At 32.4% G+C, this 25,624-nt stretch overlaps 2 protein-coding genes across 5 annotated transcripts in view; one reads left to right on the top strand and one right to left on the bottom strand.

The window, feature by feature from the left end:
* Ipk2 (Inositol phosphate kinase 2) overlaps positions 1-25,624 on the top strand; it is a 76,991-nt gene that overhangs the window by 21,193 nt on the left and 30,174 nt on the right. Inside the window, exon 1 of one of the 4 annotated variants that reach the window (XM_072537875.1) lies at positions 2,993-3,132. The exons of the other annotated variants lie outside the window; for them this stretch is intronic. The gene's annotated coding sequence lies outside the window, so the exon portion shown is untranslated. Of the gene's footprint in view, positions 1-2,992; positions 3,133-25,624 lie in introns of those variants that run through there. 4 annotated transcript variants of the gene reach the window in all.
* Positions 16,603-17,865, bottom strand: LOC140446569 (uncharacterized). The gene is made up of 3 exons (XM_072539133.1): positions 17,140-17,865; positions 16,956-17,036; positions 16,603-16,902 (listed from the first exon to the last, which is right to left on the bottom strand). The coding sequence occupies exons 1-3, from the start codon at positions 17,176-17,178 to the stop codon at positions 16,603-16,605; spliced, it is 420 nt and encodes a 139-aa protein (XP_072395234.1). The 5' UTR covers positions 17,179-17,865.

Genomic DNA, 25,624 nt, shown 5'->3' with positions numbered 1-25,624 from the left:
AAAAAAGATGCAAAAAAGTTTACCACTTTTACCCCCGGACTTTCCCCTAAAACCCCCTTAGTAGTAAAAAAGCAAGAAAATCGATTTACCAAGAATATGTACACCTTAGAAAAAAATGTTTCAAATAAAAAATGTAGCTGAGATAATTTTATACTTAAATGTTTATAATTATTATTTGTGTGGAATGAACCGTTCTCTTAGAAACAACGTTTGAAGTGACCGTCGATTTTGCATGTCAGTTATGCGCGCGAAATCGATTTGGTTACCAGCTGAAGTCCGTTTGAAGAGGTTTACTCTCCGGACGCTGGAACTCACTTAAAGCATGGGTGTATGTTACCTGAAGTAAAATTTAATTAAAATATTAAACATCAAATAATAATAATAACATTATATACAATCTTTGGTAACTTTATATATTTTAAAGGGTTTTTACCCTAATATTTTGGTGGCTCAGGCATGGTAACCTGTATTTTTAACCTGATGATAGAACTGTTGTTCCGAAAACGTTCGTTTTTTTGATGTAACCCTTTTAAGGGTTTTTTAAAATATACCCATTTACAAAGATTTTAACCTCTTTTTTGTGATACGTGGTATACAGCCAGCTGCATGAATTATTTTCCTTGTGGATTTTATATCCATTTCACTACAAGAACGATTAACTGAAATTAGTGGCATCAGGTTGTTCTTCTTTCCATAGAACGGCCAGAGGATGGTGCATATTCTGAACCGCTATCCTGAAAAGGCTCTTCTGTATCATCCGATTCATTCCATAAATTATCAGCCAAATATCGTAATTCATGTTCATCTAATTTTCTTTTTCTGTAATAAAATACAAAGTATGATTCGAGAGGGATACAATGTATTTTCGGAATTCTCCAAGACGAGAGAGGTTGACTGTGAGAATTCTGCTTTAACATTAATAATTAGCATAATTTGTTAGAGAATATGAGATCATCATATATTTACCTCCTGTGGCTAGTGTTTCCCTATGGTCCTTTTTCCCTGGTTTCACTAACTTTTTCGCGTTAGCCTCTGATTATTTTGTTAATCCCATACCGAAAAACCCAGATTTTATACATAAAAGTGTATTGGAAATTCACGGTCAGGAAATACCAAAGTTTACAATGAATGTTTTAGTCCAAATATCCGTGCGGTAGTATATATTTGAATTGAAAGATCTTCATTTTACTAATTCTTGTAATATACACATCAAAATAATCTAGTGGACATCTATATTAATAGCTTAAAATCAATTTTAGCTGCAAATACAAAAATAAATTTATGTTTTTAATCTTTTTTGTTGTTTTGTCGATTATTGTACCAACTTGGACGGTAATGCTGATAAGAATGGCCATAAAAAATTTAACAAAACTTCAATATGCGTTTTTGACTATAAGATAAAAAGTAATATTTCTTTATTGGTACTTGATTTTCGATGTCTATGTGGATTTTTATTTAGTTTTGCAATTGCCAATAATGGAGAGACATCATTTAAATCGCGAAACGCAGTGGCGTGCTATCGTGATGCTTCAAGCTGGTAGAAGTCAAAGGGACGTTGCTGAGGTTCCCGTACATGAACAGATGTATTATTAATCGTTTGTGGTTAAGGTGTCAATCAACTGGTGATATTACTAAACGTCATACAGGCTGTACAAGGATAACCAACCGGATTGAAGACCGTTTTATTAGGTTTCAGGCTTTGTGAGATCGCACTGTAACTGCATCACAATTACAAATGAGGCTGCAAGAGACCCATCAGGTATTTGTAAGTGGCCAAACCGTTAGAAATAGACTGCATAAAGTAGGGTTAACTGCTCGAAGACCTGTGAGAGTGCATGTGTTGTCCAAAGGAAATCGCGCTCATCGACTTCAGTCAAGAACACGCAAATTGGGTTAGACGTGAGTGGACCTGTACTTTGTTCACAGATGAGTCCCGATTTGGATGTGCAGTAGATACAAGACGGACAAGAATTTGGAGACGATCTGGCAATACTAAACGATTGACCACCGTGCAGGAGGTTCATAGACAGCAAGGCGGCAGTATAATGGTATGGGGTGGCATCACTCTTGGTGGAAGAACCAATCTCGTTTGTCTGGGAATGCAACAGACTACCGCGATATTATTCTCGAAACTATTATTGTACCCTTTGCACAACAAGCTGGTCCCCAATTTCAATTAATGCGCGTCCGCATACTGTCAGGGTCGTGCGAACATTCCTCAAAGCTAATGAAATTGAGGTTTTACCATGGCCTGCACAATCGCCAGATTTAAACCCAAATGTTCATGTGCGGGACATATTGGGCAAACTCATTTTACAACAAAAATTGCGTTCAATATAAGACAGCAACTGTTTACAATGGCCTTTCAATGGAGTGAAACAAAATAAAGGAGCAAGGCATTGACCATCTGATCATGAGTTTGCCTTACAGATATAAGGCAGTAATCAACAATCGTGGAGGTCATACACTATACTAACTTAACCTAAAGACTACTGTTTTGGGAGTTGAGGGGCAACAAATTATTTTTTTTATTTTTATTTGTTACCATTTTTTACTTGGAGTTTTCTTTTAATTTTCGTAAAGGCTAATGCGATAATTCTAATTAAAAATGTTTATTTTATATTCGGGACACTTGTTTATAACTTTTTATTAAAAATATTTGAAATAAATTATTTGAAATCCTTCTGTAATGTCGCATTTTGTTTTTGTCCCCTAGATTATTTTGATGTGTGTATGTTTACACACCCCGTAGTAATTATATAAAAGTGTTTACGTATCAACTTCATTAATATGCCTAATTGGTACACAAGGGTATACAATAATTTAAGGTGCGGTGAATTTCGCGTGGCGTGCTAAAATAATTGTTTTCCGTGTATGTCGTTTAGTAGATTAAATTTATATAGAATCCATCGGAACAAATTAAACGATGAGCATAATTCTCAATTAGGTTTAATTTATCATGGTCAATTTAGCATATATTATCATGTAATAACTGTTTTGTCGCAGTTTTATTCTGTTCTTTCACCTTTCCACAAAGAACAGCTACTAAAAACCATCTGGTCATCTTTGAGAAAAGCAAACACCACGTCTCTCGTATTTTTTTGTCTCGTGGTTTGGATCGGTATTAAAATGGTAAGTTAATAGATGTTTTATTTTATTGTAAAATACTTCGGGGATTAGATTTGCTAATTTTTTTCGTTCTTTGAGTATTTTTTTACCCCGAATACTGTCGGATCATCATAATTAGTTGCATTTTGTCATCTGGGGCTTCAAATAAATATGCTATGCTGAACCACTTTTGCAAATATTTAAGACAAAATAGTCTCATACTCTTAAGATTGATCTCCAGAAAACCTTCCATAGTATTATGCATTTGTCTTCCCTATATTTGACCATCTTATGCCCGATTTCACCAATGATACCTAAACAGTTGCCTTCGGAAGTAATTCTTATCGAAAGGAACTTCCTAAGTCAATACTTAAAAATAACGCGTTTCACAACTAAAATAACTGCTTATCTAGTCTATTTGATTCACATATTATTGAAAAAAAATTTGGACATAGACAATCGTTTTAACCTTGTTTAAGCTTTGTGCTTCTTCAAGGATGGAGATTTATGATTTGGTGCAATTTGCATGTTTGGTTCAGTTGACTAAGACTGGGTGCCGCCGCTGTAGGCAGAAGTGTCAGAAGAACTATAACCATAACCGTCTTATTGGAGCCGTGTGGACCAAGCCCGCTACTAAGTACAAGTTCCTTGGAAAACGGTTCCGTTCAGATTGTTGGCCATTGTTTGTTTGTTTGGAAAACGCGGGGAGGATAGTTGTGGCTGTGTCCTCACCTAGGATCAGGTATCGTTGTGCAATGAGATTGGGAAACCACAGAAAACCAATCTCCCCCTGTCCTTGTGATATTTAATTCGACTCTTAAGGAGTGTGTGTGGTGAAAATTTGGACAATAACATCTCTTGCAATGCCATATAGCTTTTGATGATCAAGCGATTGATTTATTTGGCCAGCTTCAATTAACTGACCTATGTTTTCTATATCGTCTAGGGGCCGATCTTCTTTTGCTTCAATACAAATATTGTGTAAAATAGCACATGTTATTATTACGTTTGTAGCTGAGGTTTCCTAACTTTAATCTTAATCCTACACCAAGTACAGGAAATCTCCGTTTTAATACTCAATATTGTCTTTCGACAATATTTTCTTGTACGAATGTGGCTACGATTGTATCGTACTTGTGATAATTCTGTAATAAAAATCCTCAATAGATATTTAGTTTATGACTTACATATTATTTAGACGTATTCAGTAGTAAACATTGATTTACCTTTAGTGGATATCCACTATCTCCTAACAATATACCATTGCCGTATATCCCGCTTTCAAAATTAAAACATAATCTGCTATTTTGAAATATAAGAGTAAGTCTGGCGAAGATACTGTCTGCACATTTATAGGAAAGTAGCCTTTTCTGTTTCTAAACAGTTCTGCATCATCTCCACCTATAATTATAAGATGTGTACTAAAATCACAATCACGATGCACTAGAAATAAATAAACCAAGACACTTGAATGTTACGAGGAACACTCCCGAATCATGATTTACAATGTATAAACTTTGTAAATCATGATTTGGGATTTATACAATGTATATACATTGTAAATCATTATTTGAGAGTGATCCTTGTAACATTTAACGTGTCTTGGTTTGTTTATTTCTAGTGCATCTTGATTGTGATTTTAGTATAGATAACATCACTATTGTCAGCTATTTATTGATTTACCTGGGTTTTCAATCTTAATGTGGGTACACTTAAATGTGCCGAGTATATTAGAAAATCTAGCTACCCCAAAAAATTTTAGTTTAGTGGATGCCATTTCTTCATCTATAACACGAAATTTAATGCATATTTCTTTTAACCTCCCTAATGCAATTTTTACACGTTTCATTGCCCTGCAACTACATAGTACTGGCACTTACACCTCCAAAATCTCCTAATTATAATAGAAAGCTTCCAGTCGCAGAAAATCGCAAAATTTGCAATAGCTGATTTATGGACGATAAAAAATTGTTTCTGAAAAAGAATTGAAATGTAATATATTAACATTTTGTATTTAAACTTGCACATACTTGTCTGTAATAAACTCCAAATTATTTTCTATTTGTTCCAACACATATAAAACTAAATAAATATAAGGTTGAATGCTCGAATAAATGAACTTTGATCAGATAAAAGGCATATATCGAGCACAGTTTAATTTAATCTTGCCCAAGTACTTTCGATCCCTAGATTATCTTCAGGGGCATCTGAAATAAGCCAAGAAACGTTTTTTTATAACCAAAGAAATTGATTAACTTCGATAAAAACTCGAAGTTTATGGTTGAAAAAGAGTTTTTATGTGATTAACGTTTATAAACTTACTTCGTCAATTGCGGCCTATCCGGCAAGAACAAAATGTCATAAACATATAAATGTACATCACAAACACATGATGTACATGTGATGTACATTTATATGTTTATGACATTTTGTTCTTGCCGGATAGGCCGCAATTGACGAAGTAAGTTTATAAACGTTAATCACATAAAAACTCTTTTTCAACCATAAACTTCGAGTTTTTATCGAAGTTAATCAATTTCTTTGGTTATAAAAAAACGTTTCTTGGCTTATTTCAGATGCCCCTGAAGATGATCTAGGGATCGAAAGTACTTGGGCAAGATTAAATTAAACTGTGCTCGATATATGCCTTTTATCTGATCAAAGTACATATAAAACTGTTAGTTTAGACATTCAAATCCTTCAAAAAAATCCACATCTTCCAAAGTTTCAAAATAATTTGGTTTATTCTTGATAACTCGAGGTCTTCTTTCTGTTTCTTCTTCAGAATCAGATGACGATTCGAACCGATCCAGTAGCAACATAGTACAGATAGTACAAAAGCAACAATTATTAATATATATTAATAAAATAATGCAAAAATACAACTAACTACAGAATAACACCACACAAATTAAGGTAATAAGCAAGTTATTGACAAACGTCACAAGTAAATCCGTCAAAACGGTTAAAACTCTAAAAACATAACCTTACTTTTAACTATAAGTAATACCTAAAAAGTTTAGAGAGATCGCAAAACGTATCTTACGATAGGGTAATGCTTAAACGGTTTAGGCAATTCTTAGCGTACGGTGAAATCCGTTTCAGACTTAGGAAGTACCTAAGTCCACTTAGTTAATTCTTAAATATTTAGCTATAATTGGTGAAATCGGGCATTACTTCCTTGATAAGTTTACGTCTGTCCTATCTTCGTTTGTTCTCTATTTGATGACTCTTTTCAAGACAATGTTGAATTTCATTTCTTGTAACATCTTTCGTGATACTGCAGAAATCTAGAGCCTTGCTGAAGCCCGGGCTGGTCTCGCGGGCCGATGCGTCTTTTTTATCTATTCATAAGAAACAACTGGAAAAATTTTTGAACCCTTGTCCAAAAATGATGCAGCTATCATTGCTCTAAAAAAATTTTTTACTTGCTCCCGATTTCGCCGTGTGATTGAATAATTAGTGCAAATATCAATCTAGTATGGTGTTTTTGCAAATTACAACTCGTATCAGGTATCATAACCAAATACTTCTCTCGTAGTTCTGCCCACTATAACTATATCGTCATCGAATGCGAGAATTTCCGTCGATCTATTAAAAATAGTTCCATTCACTCTAATATTTAATTGTCTGATTGCCTTTTCCAAGGCAATATTAAAGAGGAGACGCGCCAGTGCGTCCCCCTGTCTTAGACCATTATTAATGTCAAAGAGTTTTCTCCTTCAATTTGAATGCATGAGCTTACGTTTTGCATTGTTAGTTGGGTCAACTTAACTAACTTAGGTGGGATCCCAAAGTCTATCATTGCATTGTATAATGCAGTTCTTTTCACACTGTCATAGGCTGCTTTGAAGTCGACGAAGAGATGGTGTGTATCTATGTAATATTCTAGTGACTTTTCTAAAATCTGCCTATGTGCTTGAATTTGATGTGTTGTTGACTTTCCAGCAGTAAATCCGCATTGATATTGACCAACAATATCCTTTGTAAAATGTTTAAGTCTTTCAAACAATACTTTGCCGAAGATTTTATACGCAGATGCTAACAGAGTAGTGCCTCTATAGTTCTTACACTCCAGGTGATCACCGTTTTTATGCAACGAACATATTATTCCCTTTAGCCACTCTTCTGGTACCAATTCATTCTGCCATATAAGTACTATTAGTTTATGTTGATCACCACCTTTTTTCAACCGATTTCTGTAACACGGTATCTCATATATTTGCCCATATTTGGTTAATATTTTCTTCTTCTAAGTTTTCTGTCCTTATTTGATCTTCTATTTTTGCTGACTGTATACATTTGCAATGTCGGGATCTTTTAGTTTATTAATGTCGATTTTTTCCCTCCTTTTCCCGATCTCCTTTTTTAAATAATTGGATATTCTCTCTTTAAATTGTGATTTAACTAAATAGTGATCACTATCTAGGTTTGTTTGTTTGAGCAGTGTCTGCTTATAATATCATCTATTTGGTTAATCGTTTCATGATCAGGCTATTTCCAAGTTCCCTTATGTATATATTTATGGGGAAATCGTGTTCCAGCTATTACCATGTTCTTAGACATCTTAAAGTTTATGATTCTGAGACCATTATCATTAGAGTCTACGTGTGGGCTCTCTTTTCCGATGGTGGGCGAAAATATATTTTCTCTTCCGACTTTGGCATTCAAGTCTCCTGCTATTATTTTGATGTCATTTGATTAAGCACACATCGTACTCTCGGTCTAGTGCCACATAGAACATGTCTTTTTCATCATCCTTTTTTTCTTCCGTTGGAGCATGGATGCTAATAATGCTGATATTAGCGAACTTTCCTTTAAGTCTTATTCGACATATTCTATGATCAGTAGCTTGGAAATCAATTACACTATGTTTGACCTTGCTACTTACAATAAATCTGGTATCAAATTCGTGTCGGGTAGGATGTGAACTGTAGCAAATATTGCAGTTATTTTTTTCCAGAATGCCTGAGCTAGTCCACCTCATTTCTTGTAAAGCAATGATATTTGCTTTGCATTTATTCATTTCTTGTATGAGCATAGCCGTGGCTCCAGGCTGAAAGGCTTCTTACGTTCCACGTGCAAATTTTTAAATCATTATTCTTATTTCGTTTGCGAGTTCGTCGTAGGTTAGACAGTCCAGTTTCTTTTTTACTAAGTTGGGTAGTTAACCCAACGCCAAACCCCCTTTTCGGAGGGCCATTTCACCCGCTCTCGTCAGTTCCCGACCCAACTTTCCACCCGGGTTAGTACTGGATCTCCAGTTGGGTTGCTCGGTTTACACCAGAGTGAAGGTGAGAATCGGATTTGAGTAGAAGAGGTTAATTGGAGTAAACTGGAATTAACTCCATGTTTTCGCATTCTACCCCTTTATCCCACAATTTCGGTATTTACAACGTGTAAATCAAAGTATTATCTCAAGAAAACAAAATTACAAAACTGCACTCGAGACAGACACATTTTTAATCTGTCTTCAGAAAGCAAACCTCAAGTTGATTATTAATATCACTTCCGTAATCAAATCTTTAGATAGTAATCACGCGTTTCAATTTTTAATTTTTGCACATGTATTAGGTATAACGTTCAACGCTAGTACATAATATTCGTATATGATGCCTGTAAACATGTGCTACTAGTAAATGTAGGAGTTATTGGCCCCAATACTAAAATTCTAACATTAGAAGTTAGATTAGTTTATGTAACCTCTTTTCGGAAACGAGGAATGATTTCATAAAACAAAATATTTATTTACTTTAAACATCGATAAAACAAATCTAGCCAGCAGAAATGGACAGACGATCGATGCTTGTTCAAACAATCATAAAATATATTATTACAAGTCAGTTATAGGTGTTGATTGTGGGTACATTGTACACGTGTAGGTGATGTGATGTGCTACTTGTCTACCTTGATAAGAACCGCACAGCCGGCGTCACGATATCACGACGAGTGCCTATGTGATGGATAATGCCAGGAAGTTCTAACCCTGCTACCGTATAATGTTAATCTATGACCTCACTTAGTAAAACAAATAAATGTTGCAATTGTGTTGCACTAGTTATCATATTCTCACAATAAGGTGTGTAATAAATACAAGAAATATTTCTTTCCCCTTTTATTGCCGTTTTATTTTAAATGTGGGCTATCATTCTAACGATCTCTATCTTGGCTGCAGTTCTACAGATTTCATGGTACCTATGGTCACTGCAGTTCCTTTTTATTGCTTACAATAAAATTCTTCTCTACCATAATAGTTCAGGGAAATAAGCAAAAAAGTACCCTGTTACACTGACTCCGCCAGGCAAACGACAGTTGTTTTGAGTAGTATGCACCGCTTTAACAAGAACCTCTATGTTTCCTACAGTCAATTTTTTGGACTTAATTAGTTATTAACCAATTAAGGTCAAAAAACGGCCAATTTTCGCTTTTTTCGTCTATCAGCAAAAAGTGAAGCATTTGAAACAAATTTGAGAGTAAGAGATTCATATACTCAGTGACATTGGAAGTGTTACACCCAGAAGGAATAATTTCTTGAACTTAATTTTTTGGCAACAGAATGACTATATTTAAAACATGCTATGACAACAATACTAATGTTTTATTTTTTCTACTTTTTATAAAAAGAAAGTTTTATCTTAAAAGTTTTTTGTGAAGAGACTGATTTGTGAAAACCGGTTCTTACAGAAATTTTTAGTTATTATTCCTCGGTCTAATTGTATTCAGTGTAAGAAAATGCCTCGAGTTCGAAGACACCAAAATTATCACCATGTTAGCGATTTTGACAGGGGTAGAATTACTGCGTATAGAGATATGGGTTTGTCGTATCGCGAAATTGGCCGTCGTGTTAATTGTACGGCAATGACGGTTATGCGTGTCTGTCGTGTGTGGACAAACGAAGGTAGAGGAACACGAAGAAGACCAACTGGTCAACCGAGGCGTTGACCAGTTGGTACCACGGAGCGTCAAGATAGGCGCTTTAGATTACTGGCTCTGTGAGACCGCTACTACGCGTCAAATCGCTGACCAATGGTTTGGAGTAGTAGGTAGACCTGTTAGTATACGTACACTATACCGTCGCATTCGAGCCTTTGGACTGGTTTCATTCCGCCCACGACTAGTGCTTCCTTTGACAGTGGGCCACTGTCATCAACGTTTGATTTGGTGCAGAGAGCGGCAGCATTGAGTGGCAGAATGGCGTAATGTAGCATTCAGCGATGAATCACGATTCTGTTTAGGAATGCATGATGGTCGTAGGATGGTAAGGCGTCGCCGTGGAGAGCGACGAGATATCGGGTTTGCTGTTGAGAGTCATGTACACAGGACAGTTGGAGTAATGGTTTGGGGGGCTATTGCCTAGTGTAGCCGATCACCACTTGTATTTATTCGAGACAATATGACAGCTGCGCGTTATGTTAATGACATCTTACAAACCACTTTACTGCCTTATCTCGACGGGCGTCGAGACGTCCTTTTCCAGCAAGACAACGCGCGTCCCCATATTGCTCGTCAAACTATGGACTTTCTCCAAGAAGCTGGCGTTAATGTTTTGCCGTAGCTGTCCCGTGCTCCGGATTTAAATCCTATCGAACATGTATGGGATATGATGGCAAGGAGACTGTCCACTTTGCACCATCCTCCAAAGACTCTGGCACACTTAATACATGAAGTTCAAGTTGCTTGGAACGAGGTGCCACAAGCAGACATCAATCATCTCATTTTGTCAATGCCTAGATATATACAGGAGCGTATTCAGTTACGGGGTCGCCAAATACATTATTAATTATTTTTTTTTTTTGATTACTTGTTAATAAAAATTCTTGACAAAGTTATCGTTTCATTCTTGATGTAAATCTACCATGTTGCCAAAAAATTAAGTTCAAGAAATTATTTCTTCTGGGTGTAACACTTCTAATGTCACTGAGTATATAAGTCATATGAAAACTTTCAAATTAGCGTTTTTTAAATGTTTTTATCCTTATTTATTGCTTAGGAAATTGCAAAATAAGTCAGGAATGTCTATTTTTTATAGATTTTATATTTTTATATATTATAGTTTTTTAAAAATTAACTTAGAACCTTCATATTATATTCACGTGCCCACAGGATCTTTTTTTTTTTTTTTTTTTTTTTTTCTCAACAGTATGTTTTGCATACGTAGATTGAATGTTCCTTGCAAATAAATCCATTACACTTGGCACAAACGGGTTCGCATTTTCGAACCTGTTTGGATCGACACATGGAGCAGTTTTTTTTTAATTTTGTTGACAGTCGGGCCACAGAATAAAAAACAATCAGAAAGCCCATTCTCAGATGTCGCCTTTGAAGTGTGTCAGCACGCGATCGCCATATTTTAAACGGAAAATACAGGCTCGGATTGAGAAATTTATGACAAGCTACGACAGAAAGTTTTAAGAGGTTAATAATTTAGTAAATTGAAAATAATTTAATCTATTCTTCAACTAAAAGTACTATATAAAATATTGCATATTATGTCTATGGTTACCATAAGTCAATTAAACCGGGTTAATTTTTCTATTCTTGGATTAACATATTATACTTGGAATGTACTGAATTAAAATATAGGATAAAAAAAACATTTTCTAAAAGTCATATACAATACTAGAAATAGGTACAACATATGATGGATTAGGATTACTTCGGTAGTGAACATAGAACAAATATTTTTGATAGTGTGAAGTGAACATCACTTGAGATGCAAACTTGGGGTTACATGACATAGGACGATGCTCTTCTGTTAAATATAATTGCACTGACATACTTTTAAATTGGAAATACAAATATAAGTAATTTTTAGCTCTAAAATCAATAAACAACTGATAATGGAATTTAATAATTGAGGGAAATTACTAGAAATAAAAAACAAATGTCATTCATAAATGGTTTATTTTAATTTACACATAACTAATAAACTAATGCAAAGAATAAGATACTCGTGAGCATTTTGTGTATATTGCACGGTTTTTTTTATAGAAGTAAAGTGAATACACGTGAAAAAAGTTGTAGATACATACCTATGTGCCGTTAAAAATTGTAAAAATATATGTTCGAAATAAAATAAAAGTTTTTTCCGAATTATCCAGGAAGGTGAGAAAAATAACAATTAGTATTTATGTATTCAAATCTTAGAAGTTAAAATATACATTTAAAACAATTTCAAGTTTCGGAATTACAGTGAATAATCATTATTAGTAAAATAAAGTTATTACAAGTTAAAATACAGTAATGAATAAAAGTTATGGCAAAAAAGTAATATGACTGACTTCCAAGGAATAATTTGTTAGCTTTGGATATTAGATGTATATTCCATTGTTGAGGTCACAGTTTTCCGCAGCTGCAGCCTTCATTACTCCAATATATCTCAATTCCTGGTCGAGTCGATAAAATCGACTGCAGGGAACATATATAGATTCTTGTTGTAGAGGTGCATAAGTACTCAAAACAATTGTTGTTTGCCTGGCGGGTCAGTGTCATGAGAAAAATGTTATTTCCCTGGACTATAAAATATATTGTGAATTTCGTGGATTCTCGTGAATTAGCAGTTGAAGTTGTGTTTTGGATTTTATTTTAATTACATAGCAGATATCGTATTTTTGTAGTTTATTGTCAATTAGTTTTCTTTTCGTCGACCGTTTTCTAGTGACCCGATCCATGACATGCTTCGATATAACCACGGTAAATACCTATAAACGTTTTACGCTGTAAGCATTTGAGTATGTAGAGGAAAATTTAATGTACAACGTTTTTAATTTAGATATTGACACAACGCCAAATTATACAAGCGTACAAGATCATTAAACATTTCAATATTAAAATGTCAGTTACACTACGATAATTTTGACTTATAGTTGTATATAAAGACGTACATAAAAAATAAAGATATTTGATGAAACTAGAAATTAAATGTAATAACAAAGAAGATTTAGGACGTTATAATTACTTATATAATTGGGTGAATCCGTAAGTTGCTAATACACACGTTGAAATAATGATTAACCTGTTGACAAGCCTCATTTTCTTTAGACCGTTGAAGTGTTCGCTTGGTATCTCGTTATTAATATAAAATAAATTCTCCTTTAATACATTGTACCAACGTTGTAGAATGATGCTATCGAAATTCGAATTAAAGACCAATAATATTGTGAATCGATGTGAAGACCCGCCATTCTATAAAGCTATTCATGACGACGCCATCTTGTGGCTCTAGTTCCGTGACGCTCGCCTTATCATTTCACAATAAAGAAAAAAGTAAAATACCTACAACGCCAGTGTAAGAGCTTCGCTTCAAAATTTTGTGTTTCTTGGACATTTTTGATGTATATGATTTATAATATATATATATATATATATATATATATATATATATATATATATATATATATATATATATATATATATATACGCACCAGTGGATAGCTCCTCCTTATATAGGAAATTTACATATAATAGGTCCTCCACTGTGGTAGGTCCTCCGTATACGGAGGACTTATCGCAATCATTATAAATGAAGTCTAAACGTCATTCTAAACCATTGAGCAAAATTTCAGATGGATGAGTTATTGCATGTTTTTGTACGTTTGAATACTTTAGTTCAATATGATCGCCACATTACTTGTTGTGTCGCCAGCGTCGTCGTATATTTCGTTATGTATATTCAAATTATAGTTTACCGACCTTAGTTCTTCCTATTTTTATATTACGGTGGTTTAGTCCTCCTCTGGAATAATGATTCGAAAACTACTTAATAGTCTTCCAATCTTTCTTTAATATTTTCTTCTTAAAGTGCCCTCTCCTCAATGGAGGTTGGCTACTACAATTTTAAAATCTTCTCTATCTTCAGCTGTTCTTATTAGCTGTTCAAAATTTAGCCCTGTCCATTGTCGGATGTTTCTGAGCCACGATAGTCTTTTCCTTCCTAGGCCTCTCTTTCCCTCGATTTTTCCTTTCACTATAAGTTGGGCATATTGGTACTTATTATTTCTCAGTATGTGGCCTAGGTATGATGTTTTTCTAACTTTTACTGTGTTAAAAAGTTCTCTTTCCTTGCCTATTCTATGCAGCACTTCTTCGTTTGAGGTATGCGATGTCCATGAAATTTTAAGCATTCTCCGGTAGATCCACATTTCAAAGGCCTCCAATTTATTTACGGTTGATGTTTTTAGAGTCCACGTTTCAACTGCATATAGAAGAGTCGACCAGACGTAGCATTTTGATAAACGTAGTCGAATTTCGAGTTTTATTCGAGAATCACAAAGCAGTTTTTTTATTTTTTCGAAAGATTTTCTGGCCTGTTCTATTCTCGATCTTATTTCTAGATCAGGATTTAGGCTGCTATCGATCCAACATCCCAGGTACTTAAATCTATTGACCTGTTCTAAAATGTGCCCATTTATTGTGCAAGGTTGAGGTACGTTTTGATTTTTTCGGATTGACATCACTTTGGTTTTTTTAATGTTTATTTTCATACCAAATTGCTCACAGGTCGAGTTGGTCTTGTCGATGAGTCGTTGTAGACCTACGTCGGAATCCGCAATTAACACTGTATCATCGGCGTATCTGATACTGTTGATATTTACGCCATTCACCTTGACTCCATCCTTGGAATCCTCCAATGCTTCTTTAAATAGAAACTCGGAGTAAAGAAACTCGGAGTAAAGATTAAACAGCAATTTATATTTAAAGTAATATAATATATATATTTTAACCAAAAATCTGAATCAAAGTAGACAGGTTTTTGTTCACAATAAAAGTGATGGTGAAAACGAAAAATGAATTTAAATGTATTGTATTTGTTATATTGTAAACGAATCTGATTATTTAAGGGCTATATATAATATTGATAATCATTTGTAAATTTTTAACAAGGGCTAACGAAAAAAAAACATGTATCTATGGTCGTTATAAATATTTAATTTTAATCATTATTTATATTTAAAAACGAATAATAAAAATATAAACAAAACTGAATATATAAACACAAATAAAAATACTTAACGAAAACTCAGAATATATTGCAAAAACTGAATTTCGAAAAAAACTTGGACATTTAACACTTTTTATATTCATTTTGAACGAAGACCTTTATTTTGAGCCAATTTTTATTTTTTAATATATCAGGATTTTTTAAAATCAGATCTTCACATTCCGATTTTTTGGGGGGCCTCTTTTGTTTAATGTGGGTTTTAAAATACATTTTGACTACTTTCTTCTGATTTTCTGTCCACGGAACTAAAACCCTTTTTTATTTTTTGCCTTCATATCAATTATTCCCTTTTTTCATTATTACAACTTTTTGGACCTTTTGATTCAATAACATCATTGGTTTCATTTTTTTGTTCCCCAAATACCTCGTTATTATGTCCATCATCATCTTCCATAATGTCTTCTTCCAAATTTATCTCTATTTCTTCTAAACTTTTTCCCTTGAATTGACCTGCTTTACCTTTCTTCATTAACAGGAGCAACTTAGAGATATTTACAGTTTGATAAATGTCATCGGGTAGTCTATATGAAGATCGATGAATTCCTAATGTGTGCCCCATAAATGAAGCCAGTTACTCCATGTCATTTTCCGACATGGTAAACAACTGGGTTAGCGTTGCTAGATGTTTTCTCAGCCTCGTACATGTAAGAGCACTAGGATTTTTAGCTCCGCATAATTTAGCATATTTTGACATTACTTCATACCCTCGAATTGGTTTATCAAATTTTGGATTAACAAAAAGGTAAATACTAGGTGTTTTTAAAAGTAAATCTCTACATTTTGTAATCATTTCTAAGTGTTCTTGTACATCCTTACTTACTAGGAGGGGTACACCACGTCCCCTTTTACCTTTTATTACTATTCTTCTAAAACTTTTCATTAAAATTCTTTCGGTTTCTGAAATTGTTTCAGAAAATTCTTCATAACATTGATTATCTTTAGCGCTAATGTAACTCTGTATGGTCATTCTTTCTAATTCACCAGGGCGCCTTCTATTTAATAAGATTAGACGGCAATATATAGTTTCTAACAGAAACATGTAAGAACTAATATCATTATTATTTTTCTGTAATTTATTACAAGATTCATTTGCCCTTCGCAAGAGATAGTTTTTCAATAGCTTAAGGTCACTTGCTAGTGGTATTAACGTCACTTTGTTCCATTTTTTCATGTCTAAATCATTTGCAGCTTGACTGGAAATATCATATTTCCAATTTCCTTCTATTATTTGTATTAAAGATTTTAAGTCAGCTTTAGCGCTGGCTCTTTTAACTGTAAACTCAGACTTTTTCGCATTAAGCATAAGTGCTATATCACAACACTGTTTTAATGTAGTGCCAATATTTTTAGCAAATGATGGAGCTTTAAAAGTTTTGCTCTCGTTATCATATTTTGAAACTATTTTAGTAGCAAAAACTGAGTCAAAAAGCGTTTTGATTGAGGAACTATTTTTTCTTAGTTCGATAACAATTTTAGCTAATTCCCTCATTTTTCTAACTCGCTTTTCTAACTGGTTTTAAATTTGCAGAACCTAACAAATAGTTTCCCTTTTTTCTCAAAGCAAATAACAATTGCTTTCTCGTTTTACTTCTTGGAGGGTAAACCAAAATTTTTTTAAATTCTAATTCGCTTTGATGATTTCGTAGTATATGTCTAGGAAAATTTAATACAACTGATTCACAAAAGTAACAAAAAACAGATTTTTTTAAAGACTTCGTATTTATATTGCAAGTTTCTTCCACATGTTGATGGATATTTAGGCTGACAGAAGACGAAGGTGAATTAGATTGTTCCTAAAAAGTATGTGCTTTGAATTATATTGCTAAAATATTTGAAATAAACTTACCTCAATATTTAACTCATCTTTGTTAACTTGTTTTGGACAAAAGTGGGAATTATTTATTTCTGGAGAACCTGAAGACTTTTCCTAAAATCCCAATTAAAAAAATATTATATTTTTTCCGTTATCCATTTTAATATTACAGAGTACACAACACATTTTATTCTTTTATAAGTTTTATTGCACTTACTGAAGAATCATCGAAGGGAACATAATTGGAATCTAACATTTTATCAGAAGCTGGTGATGGAGTTTCTAAGTCTGGAGAATCTGTGTTATCTTTATCACTTACTTCAGGTGTGAAGATACTGTCAGGTGAACCATAAAATTGAGGGGAACTTAAGGATATTTCCTAAAATTATTTTTCATAGTAAAAAGTGACTGAAGTAGGGAAATACAGTATGCGGTAAAATAAACAGTACTGAAATGAATATTGAAATGTATATGAATATCTATATATTTAGTATACATGATATAGCCTTACCAACATTATTCACGACGACGTTTCCGATAAAATAGATGTTAAAGATGCCCTCTGGCACTAAAAAAATCTAATTGGAGTTTGTTATTCCGGAATGTCAGACATTGTATCGGTCTGCCTCCTTCAGCATTCCCCATATGTACGTATCATGTGGTGTTAGTTAGGTTAGGCCTGATAATTGCGATGGGTATGGAAAATCACTGAACAGTATTCGAAGAGACTCACTGACCGTGTGACAGATTGCCCGTCCTGCTAAAACTATTGTTGATTTTAAGCTTTTTGGACCGATTTCGCGACCTTTTCCGTATGATCGAAAATAGTACTCCACGATAAAAAAAATTTCTGCAAAACTGAGAACCATCCTGAAGCACCTAAAATTATCATGACATTCACATAAGTTATAACGTCGTTCAGAAATCACTTAATACGTTTCGGCGCATGACACATACTAATCTGAGGCATACGCATTTTAGTACTGTTTATTTTGCCGCATAACGTTCATATTTGAGAATAAAATGCTCTTAAATGTTAAACTTGCGGAAGAAATGTCAGATGCATTCAGATATATTTGTAAAGTGTACAAAAATATCTGATGTGTAATGTGGAGAAGACAGAAAATATATTATTTTGCAAAATTATCTAGTAGTTTTGTTCAATCCAACTACCTATTAAATTGAAACAATATTAAATTGTATTTATTACCCGTTCTGTAACAAAATAAAAATTATATAAGTACATACCTAGAGTTTCCAGTGCACTACACGTGTAATATGAATAAAGAATATTTTATCACTTCAAAACAAAACGTTAGAAATCGTTAGGCTTACAGATTTTTTCGCGCCAAATATACTCTAATATATTATTTGGTTTACGTATCCACCGTCGTTTAGTCTCTGATTTATATTTGGAGGAGTAAACCACTGTAATGTAGTTTTGACGTATATTTTGAATAGCAGAAAGATTTATTTTGTTAATTTAATATACATTGGAGGAGGTATGTATAGTAATTTTAGATGGAAGACCAATTGGTTTTAATTTGGTAATTGTATAAAAAATTATAATGTTTTTATTTTCGATACATTATAAGAATTGCAAAAAATTTAATATACACGAATAATATTTTAAAGATATTCACTCCTTCTAGAAGACGACTTATAACCGCATTTTGAAAAGAGGAGCTATAGTCGGGTCGTGTAAATATATATATATATATATATATATATATATATATATATATGTATATATATATATATATATATACAGGGTGAAGTTTTAGTGCAAGATCGGTCGATAATTCCATTGTGTTAAAAGATATCCAAAAAACTTATTTAGAAAAAATATAGGCAATGATATTCTCCATACTTGGAAAATATGTGTAATTCTACAGGGTAATTAATAACTACGTGGTATAGTAAACATACATTTTTTTAAATGGGACACCCTATATATTTGTTCATATATATATATATATATATATATATATATATATATATATATATATATATATATATATACAAGAATTACTGGATATTCGTGACTGTCAATATAAACTAACAACAAAGTTTATTAGGGTTGCAGTCAGAAAATTGGCCGGGATGTTAATGAAACACTCTTATGACTTTTTGTCTAGCTTTCGGAATGGTTTTATTCCTTTTTCAAGACACTGTAATAAGAATAATATTAATTATTAATAATCTCAACGACTAGTAAGTTGCACTGAAGATTTGTGATATTTTATAAATATTTACACTTTTTCTTATTACAGTGTCTTGAAAAAGGAATAAAACCATTCCGAAAGCTAGACAAAAAGTCATAAGAGTGTTTCATTAACATCCCGGCCAATTTTCTGACTGCAACCCTAATAAACTTTGTTGTTAGTATATATAAATATATATATATATATATATATATATATATATATATATATATATATATATATATTCCTCTCATAATTCTTGTTCTTATAACATTGGCTTCACTATACAGAGTATTTAACAAGTTATGACCATTTTTATTTCGAAATCCCTATGAAATCAACTCCATGTATACGAAAAAGTAATGCATAAATAATTATTTATTTTATATAATAAGGTAAACAATATATTCTAGTTTTTAAGTTAAGTTTAATTGAAATCATTGACTAAAATTTGTATACAAGGTGAACTACAAAAGGAAATTACGATTTTCTCATTTTTTTTAATGGATTGTCCTGTATTTAATTTTTTAGAAATATTCTATTTATGATGATCGGTTACAATTTTGTAACCGATATTCAAATAACCGAGCCATATTTCTTAACATTTGTAAGTCAATTTTATTAAAAGCTTCTCATATTCTATTTTTTATATCATCTGGCGTTGTTGGAGGCTTCTGGTATACAAGGTATTTAAATGATTGTAAATTGTGCGCCATCGTGTAAAAACCACATTCGTTGTCGAATATTAAGCAGTAGGTACATTTTGCAGTAGTATTGTCAAATGAATATTTAGACAATCCAGATATATGGCACGACCGTCAAAAAAATGTACACCATCTAGGTTGACTATGAGTGTTAACACAATATTGCAAAGGATTGCTTAATGCATAGTAATGAAAATTATGCTGATTCGCCGTTCCATTTTTGTGAAATGTAGCCTCATCTCCAGAAAGCACATATTCGAAAAAAAAAATCGATCTCTTTGCATTTGCTGCTGAGACCATTGACAAAAAGCTAATCTGCGTTGATAATAATCCACTGTGAATTCTTGATGTAACTGTATGCGGTAAGGATACAGTATATTTTTACGAAGAATTTTTGCCTCCGAAGTTTGACTAATGTGATGTTGACGTGAAATTTTACGAGTGCTGATGTGGGGATCTTCAGTAGTAGCGATCAGTACATCATATTCCTTTTCTTCACTTAGAACAGTTTTGGCCCTCTCATTTTTTTTTTTTTCATATACAACTGACCCAGTACGAACAAAACGATTTATCTTTGTTCGTACTGGGTCAGTTGTATATAAACGATTAATATAACGATTTATTTTTGTTCAGGATATCGCTTGTGATATATTCTGGATGCAAGTAAGCAATTTCTCGAACTTTTTCCTAATACCCAGATCATATTGTTAACTCTTTTGCAGAAAACTTCATTTTTAACAATAAAGGCAAGCCACACAGACCGATTAAAAACGTAATAATATGAAAACTGTCATTTTCAAAGCCTACCGTTTACGGTTTAATAATATGAAAACTGTCATTTTTTCAAAAGCCTGCTTTTTTACCTTTGTAACTGACACAAATGGCCTTTTACTTATTAATAACTGCGCGTCACAATCCGCAGTTAAGAATATTTTATTAAAAATTCCTGGCTTAGAATACTGTTGATATAACAATCTAAAAATTGTTACATCAATTGTATACTGTTTTGCTTTCTGTTTTGTGTGAGTTATTTATTGAATAAAAATAATCTTGTTATATTATTATACAAAACATATCTTGTAGGAATTTTAGGAATTTTATATTTCATAAAGAAATATGATATTTCCATAATATCACATTTATTGATATTGCATATTGTTATGGTTTATATTTTTTGGTAGTTATTTGGTAGGTATCATAAATACAATATTTCTAAAAAATAAAATACACCATAATTTAATTACTAATTCTAATACTAAACTGTCTGTGTTGTTGTTATCATCAACAAAAATATTGACGTATCACACTAACCATAAGAAACATCAAAGCCTGAAAAAATATCGTGCCTATTTTAAATTGGACATTTTTTGGAATAATTCTAAATGCGTAAATAAAGAATCAGTCCTTAGTCTCCAAGAAATTCACATTCATATATTTTCGTCCATAGATATTAAAAATAAACTACTTTGAAGATACACAGTCAAAAATTGCACGACATACTGACTGGCATAAGATTTACTTTTGAAATATCTTTGAACTCTCAATCATCTCGCACAAAGTTTACAAATGAAAAATATCTTTTGAAGTGGAACATTCAGGAAATACTTGAAAAAATTTTCAACACTATTGGAATGTCTGTATAAACGAAGAATTTAAAAGATTAATTATGACATTTAGCTCCTTGCATTTAGGAAATGATTCATGCTCCAACTTTACTTATATCCAGTATCGAGGTCAGGAGATTAGTGTATACTAATAACTTCATTTATTGTGAACTGTTGCTGACGTCAAACTACAAAATCGACCGTGTTGACCGATGGTTACAGAATGGAAAAATGATACAATATTGGAAAAGTAATTTAAAGGTATTGTTATTATAAAAAAAAAACAGATAAATATGAATGATACTCTGGCTATTATTGCAAATAAAGTATATTTCACGAATTTACGACTTTTTTGGATTATCTCTAGAGACTCGACAGTCAATGGTCCGCTCTTCTGTACAGCATAAGAAGTACGAAAGTAAATTGCTCTAGTAATAACAATATGAAACAAGTAATTTCTAAAATAAATTTAAAAAATCTTTTTATAACCTTTTTTAGTTTTCAAATACATTCATTTCCAGAGTAAGTCTGTAGAGTTTTCAATTTGGGTTTAGGTTTAAAATGGAAGACAAGAGAAATGCCTTGTGTGAAAGAGCTAGTGTCGTTCAAAAAAGAATCGAATTTTTTTTTATATTTATTTTAGATAGGCTTGCCTGTATTATCAATAAGGCATTTTCTTTAATTACGATTAAGTCAAAACATCACAAACCCTGGACTACCAAAGGTATCCGCATATCAGCCAAGAATATGCGTTCACTACTGTACATCAAGAAATATACTACCAACGTCTTTGCCACTGAATATATCTCCAATACAGAGGAGCCTATCTAAAACATATCAAAACAGCTAAAAAAATGTACTCTCAGAATCGTCTGGGAAGCTCTAACAATGTTACAAGAAAACTTGGTTTATAATAAACGATCTTTGACATAAAACTAGCACAGCTCAAACATTTTCTCCTCCAAACCCTGAAAATTTAAATGAATACTTCGTTAATGTGAGTAAAAATATAACATCAACTATTTTGCCAGAACAAGATCCTATTTCCTATCTCCCCAATTCAAAAAAGGTCTTGAATTCATTCTTTATAAGACCAGTTGATAAATCTGAAATGATCCAAACAATCAATAGTATCAAAAGCCAATCTTCCTGTCCTCTTCTTTGAAAAATGTACATATATTTCCAGAGTGCCCAAAGACAGCCATTATTATTCCTTTTCATAAGGGTGGTAAAAAATAAAATCTCTGCAACTATATACCTATTGCCTTACTACCGGTCCTATCCAAAATTATTGAGAGACTTATGTCCTTTCTCGTTGTAAACAACATTTTATCACAAAGTCAGTTCGGCTTTTTATCTATAAATGTACCAGTGATGCTATGTTTTCTGTACTACATAAGGTCTATCATGCACTATACAATAATCTTTACACTGCCACTTTTTTTTGTGACTATGCCAAAACTTTTGATTGTGTAAATCACGACATTTTGATAAAAAAAACTAAATTACCTACGGAATTCGAGCTATTTCTTTGAATTGGTTCCAATCTTACTTGAAGAATAGGAAACAACTAGTTAGAGCAATGATACTGACTCTAGTCACAAAAACATTGTAGGTGGAGTACCACAAGGTTCAGTATTAGATCCTCTACTTTTCCTTATCTTTATAAATGACATCACTAACTTAAAACTCGATGGAAAACTTTTTCTTTCTGCTGATGATACCTGCATTACCTGGAAAAACTCTAATATTGAAACTTCATGCAACTGTAACTTCTGATCTACTTAAAATATAAACCTGGTCCGACTCTAACCGCATTATTCTATAAAGGGACTCTTCTACTTGCTTCTTAATAACATCCAGATCAGTATGGTTGATTATGTAAAATTTCTTGGTATTTTTATAGACAGCAACCTCAAGTGTTCCCTTCATATCGATTTGTTAATTAAGAAACTAGCTTCAGCCTGCTATACAATAAGATCTGTTTCGAATAAAATCAATTTAGCATCTTTCAAAATAACATATTTCTTTGTTCGAGTCTCATCTTCGATATGGCTTTCCTTTTTGGAATAACTAAGAAATTACAGTACGTTTAGATGCAAGCAACTAAAGTATTTTTATACATATTTGAGTATCACATGCAGCAATTTAAACTTCGTAAATAATTAATTCGTAAGGTTTTATTATGCAATTTGCAATTTAGTTACATTTTGCAATGGATTGTATATTTTATTATCTCTTATTTTGTGATATTGACGATTTATGTAATTTTAATAAATTTTAATTGTTATTGTTTTTTTTTTACTTTTTGTAAGTTATGTCAAGATGTAAAATGAAGCACTAGTAATAAAATTAGTAATAACACCTTACAATTCCGTGCGAATAGTTATATCAATTTGTTGTAGGTTTTACGATTCACTGGTCTATAATTTAAAGTTTTGTGATGTAATGAGTCTTAAATAAATGCAGTGTTGTCCAGTTCCGTCTCGAATGTAAAACTTCTTAAATGTGGGTAATTTTTTCTACAAAGTGACGTTTTAAAATTCCCTTTTGTAAAATTTAAAAATTAAATATGATCGGTATTGCTAATATTTGTGAATCCCTGTAATCCACAGATACACAGCTTAATCCTTTGTTGCGACAAATAATAAATATACGATAATTGTAGTAATTATTTATAAATATTATATGGTCAGATTAACAGTTTTATTTCCTCATGTTTTTTTATTATCCTCGCCGACGGTATTGGGTATTTTTAAAAAAACAATCCAGTTTAGCTCCAAAGCTTCCTACAAGTGTAATCTATATCTTTGTGAAAAAAAATGAAGAATGGAAGTCCCGTACAGTGTAAGGTAAAAGTTTTATTTTTTATAAATTCGTCCGTGTCTGTGGTTGACTATAGGAATATGAAGAATTTTATTTAAATATTTAGAATAAAATAGAGCATAAAAACACTGATTTTTGCTCCCAGAACAGAGGTATATATATATATATATATATATATATATATATATATATATATATATATATATGTATGTATGTTTGGAAAGATTAGATTAATACTATTATAAAAATTAATATTAAACTCACCAGTCTTCCGGGTTGAACCGCGTTGATTTCCATTGCGCCGAGATTTCGACATCTTCTCTGATGTCTTCTTCAGGGCTTCCGAGGTCTCAGTCTCCCGAGCCCCCAGACACTACTACATGATCACTATTCACTTCACTACTGTACTGTACAGTAGTATTCTCGGAATACCGGAATTCTGCAAAATTGATTTTTTCGTGTGGGGCTATATAAAAGACCTTATATACCAGAACCATCCAACAACGGCAGATGATATAAAAAATAGAATAAAGGAAGGTTTTAATAAAATTGACTTAATATGTTAAGAAATGTGGCTCGGTCATTTGAATATCGGTTACAAACTTGTATATACGTTGAATGTGGACATTTTGAACATTTACTTTAGACTTATTTCCTTAATATTACATTAATTGTTATTTAACAATGTATAAAATTGATTTAAATAAATAATCGTTTAAGCATTACTACTTTATATACATGGTGTTGATTTTATAGGAATTTCGAAATAAAAATGGCCATAACTTGTTTAATACTCTGTATAGTAATGCAAAATACAATAATATAAGAGCAAGAATTATGAGAAGAATACAAATTTAAAAAAATATATAGGGTATCCAATTTAAAAAACTGTATGTTTGCTATACCACGTAGTTATTAATCATCCTGTAGAATTCCACATATTTCTCAAGTGTGGAGAATATCATTGCCTAAATGTTTTCTAAATAAGTTTAATCTTGTACCACAATATATGTGGTATATAAATGTGTATATAAATGTGTGTTAATCACAGCTGAAAGAATATAGGCTATGGAGAGGATAAATGTATTACCAAACTTTCCACGTTTTAGACAGGCGTAGTTGAACACCTTATTGCTTCAAAATATTTATTAAGGACCACTGAAGCAATAAAACACTTAAGACGTATTTTTCCTCCGATTTATTTATAGTGGACTTAAGCTGATTCTATATTGATAATTATCGCAATTCTGATAATACTAAAAAGAGTTATACAAATATCATTAGCTTTACAGTGCTGGGAGGCAGTAACAGAGATACAGAGTATTGACAGAGACAAAACTGGTATACGGTTTAACACAAAACAC

Source organism: Diabrotica undecimpunctata, chromosome 7 (genome assembly GCF_040954645.1).
Source record: "Diabrotica undecimpunctata isolate CICGRU chromosome 7, icDiaUnde3, whole genome shotgun sequence".
Taxonomy (NCBI): domain Eukaryota; kingdom Metazoa; phylum Arthropoda; class Insecta; order Coleoptera; family Chrysomelidae; genus Diabrotica; species Diabrotica undecimpunctata.
Note: the sequence above shows the minus strand (reverse complement) of the source record. Positions and strands in the feature narration are given on the sequence as shown.

Bases quoted from the DNA above. Each gene is read 5' to 3' on its own strand.
- LOC140446569 (XM_072539133.1), bottom strand. From the start codon at position 17,178: ATGTTAGATTCCAATTATGTTCCCTTCGATGATTCTTCA. The intron at 17,037-17,139 runs GTAAGTGCAATA...TTGGGATTTTAG, and splicing joins TTCCCTTCGATGATTCTTCA to GAAAAGTCTTCAGGTTCTCC. The intron at 16,903-16,955 runs GTAAGTTTATTT...CATACTTTTTAG, and splicing joins AAGATGAGTTAAATATTGAG to GAACAATCTAATTCACCTTC.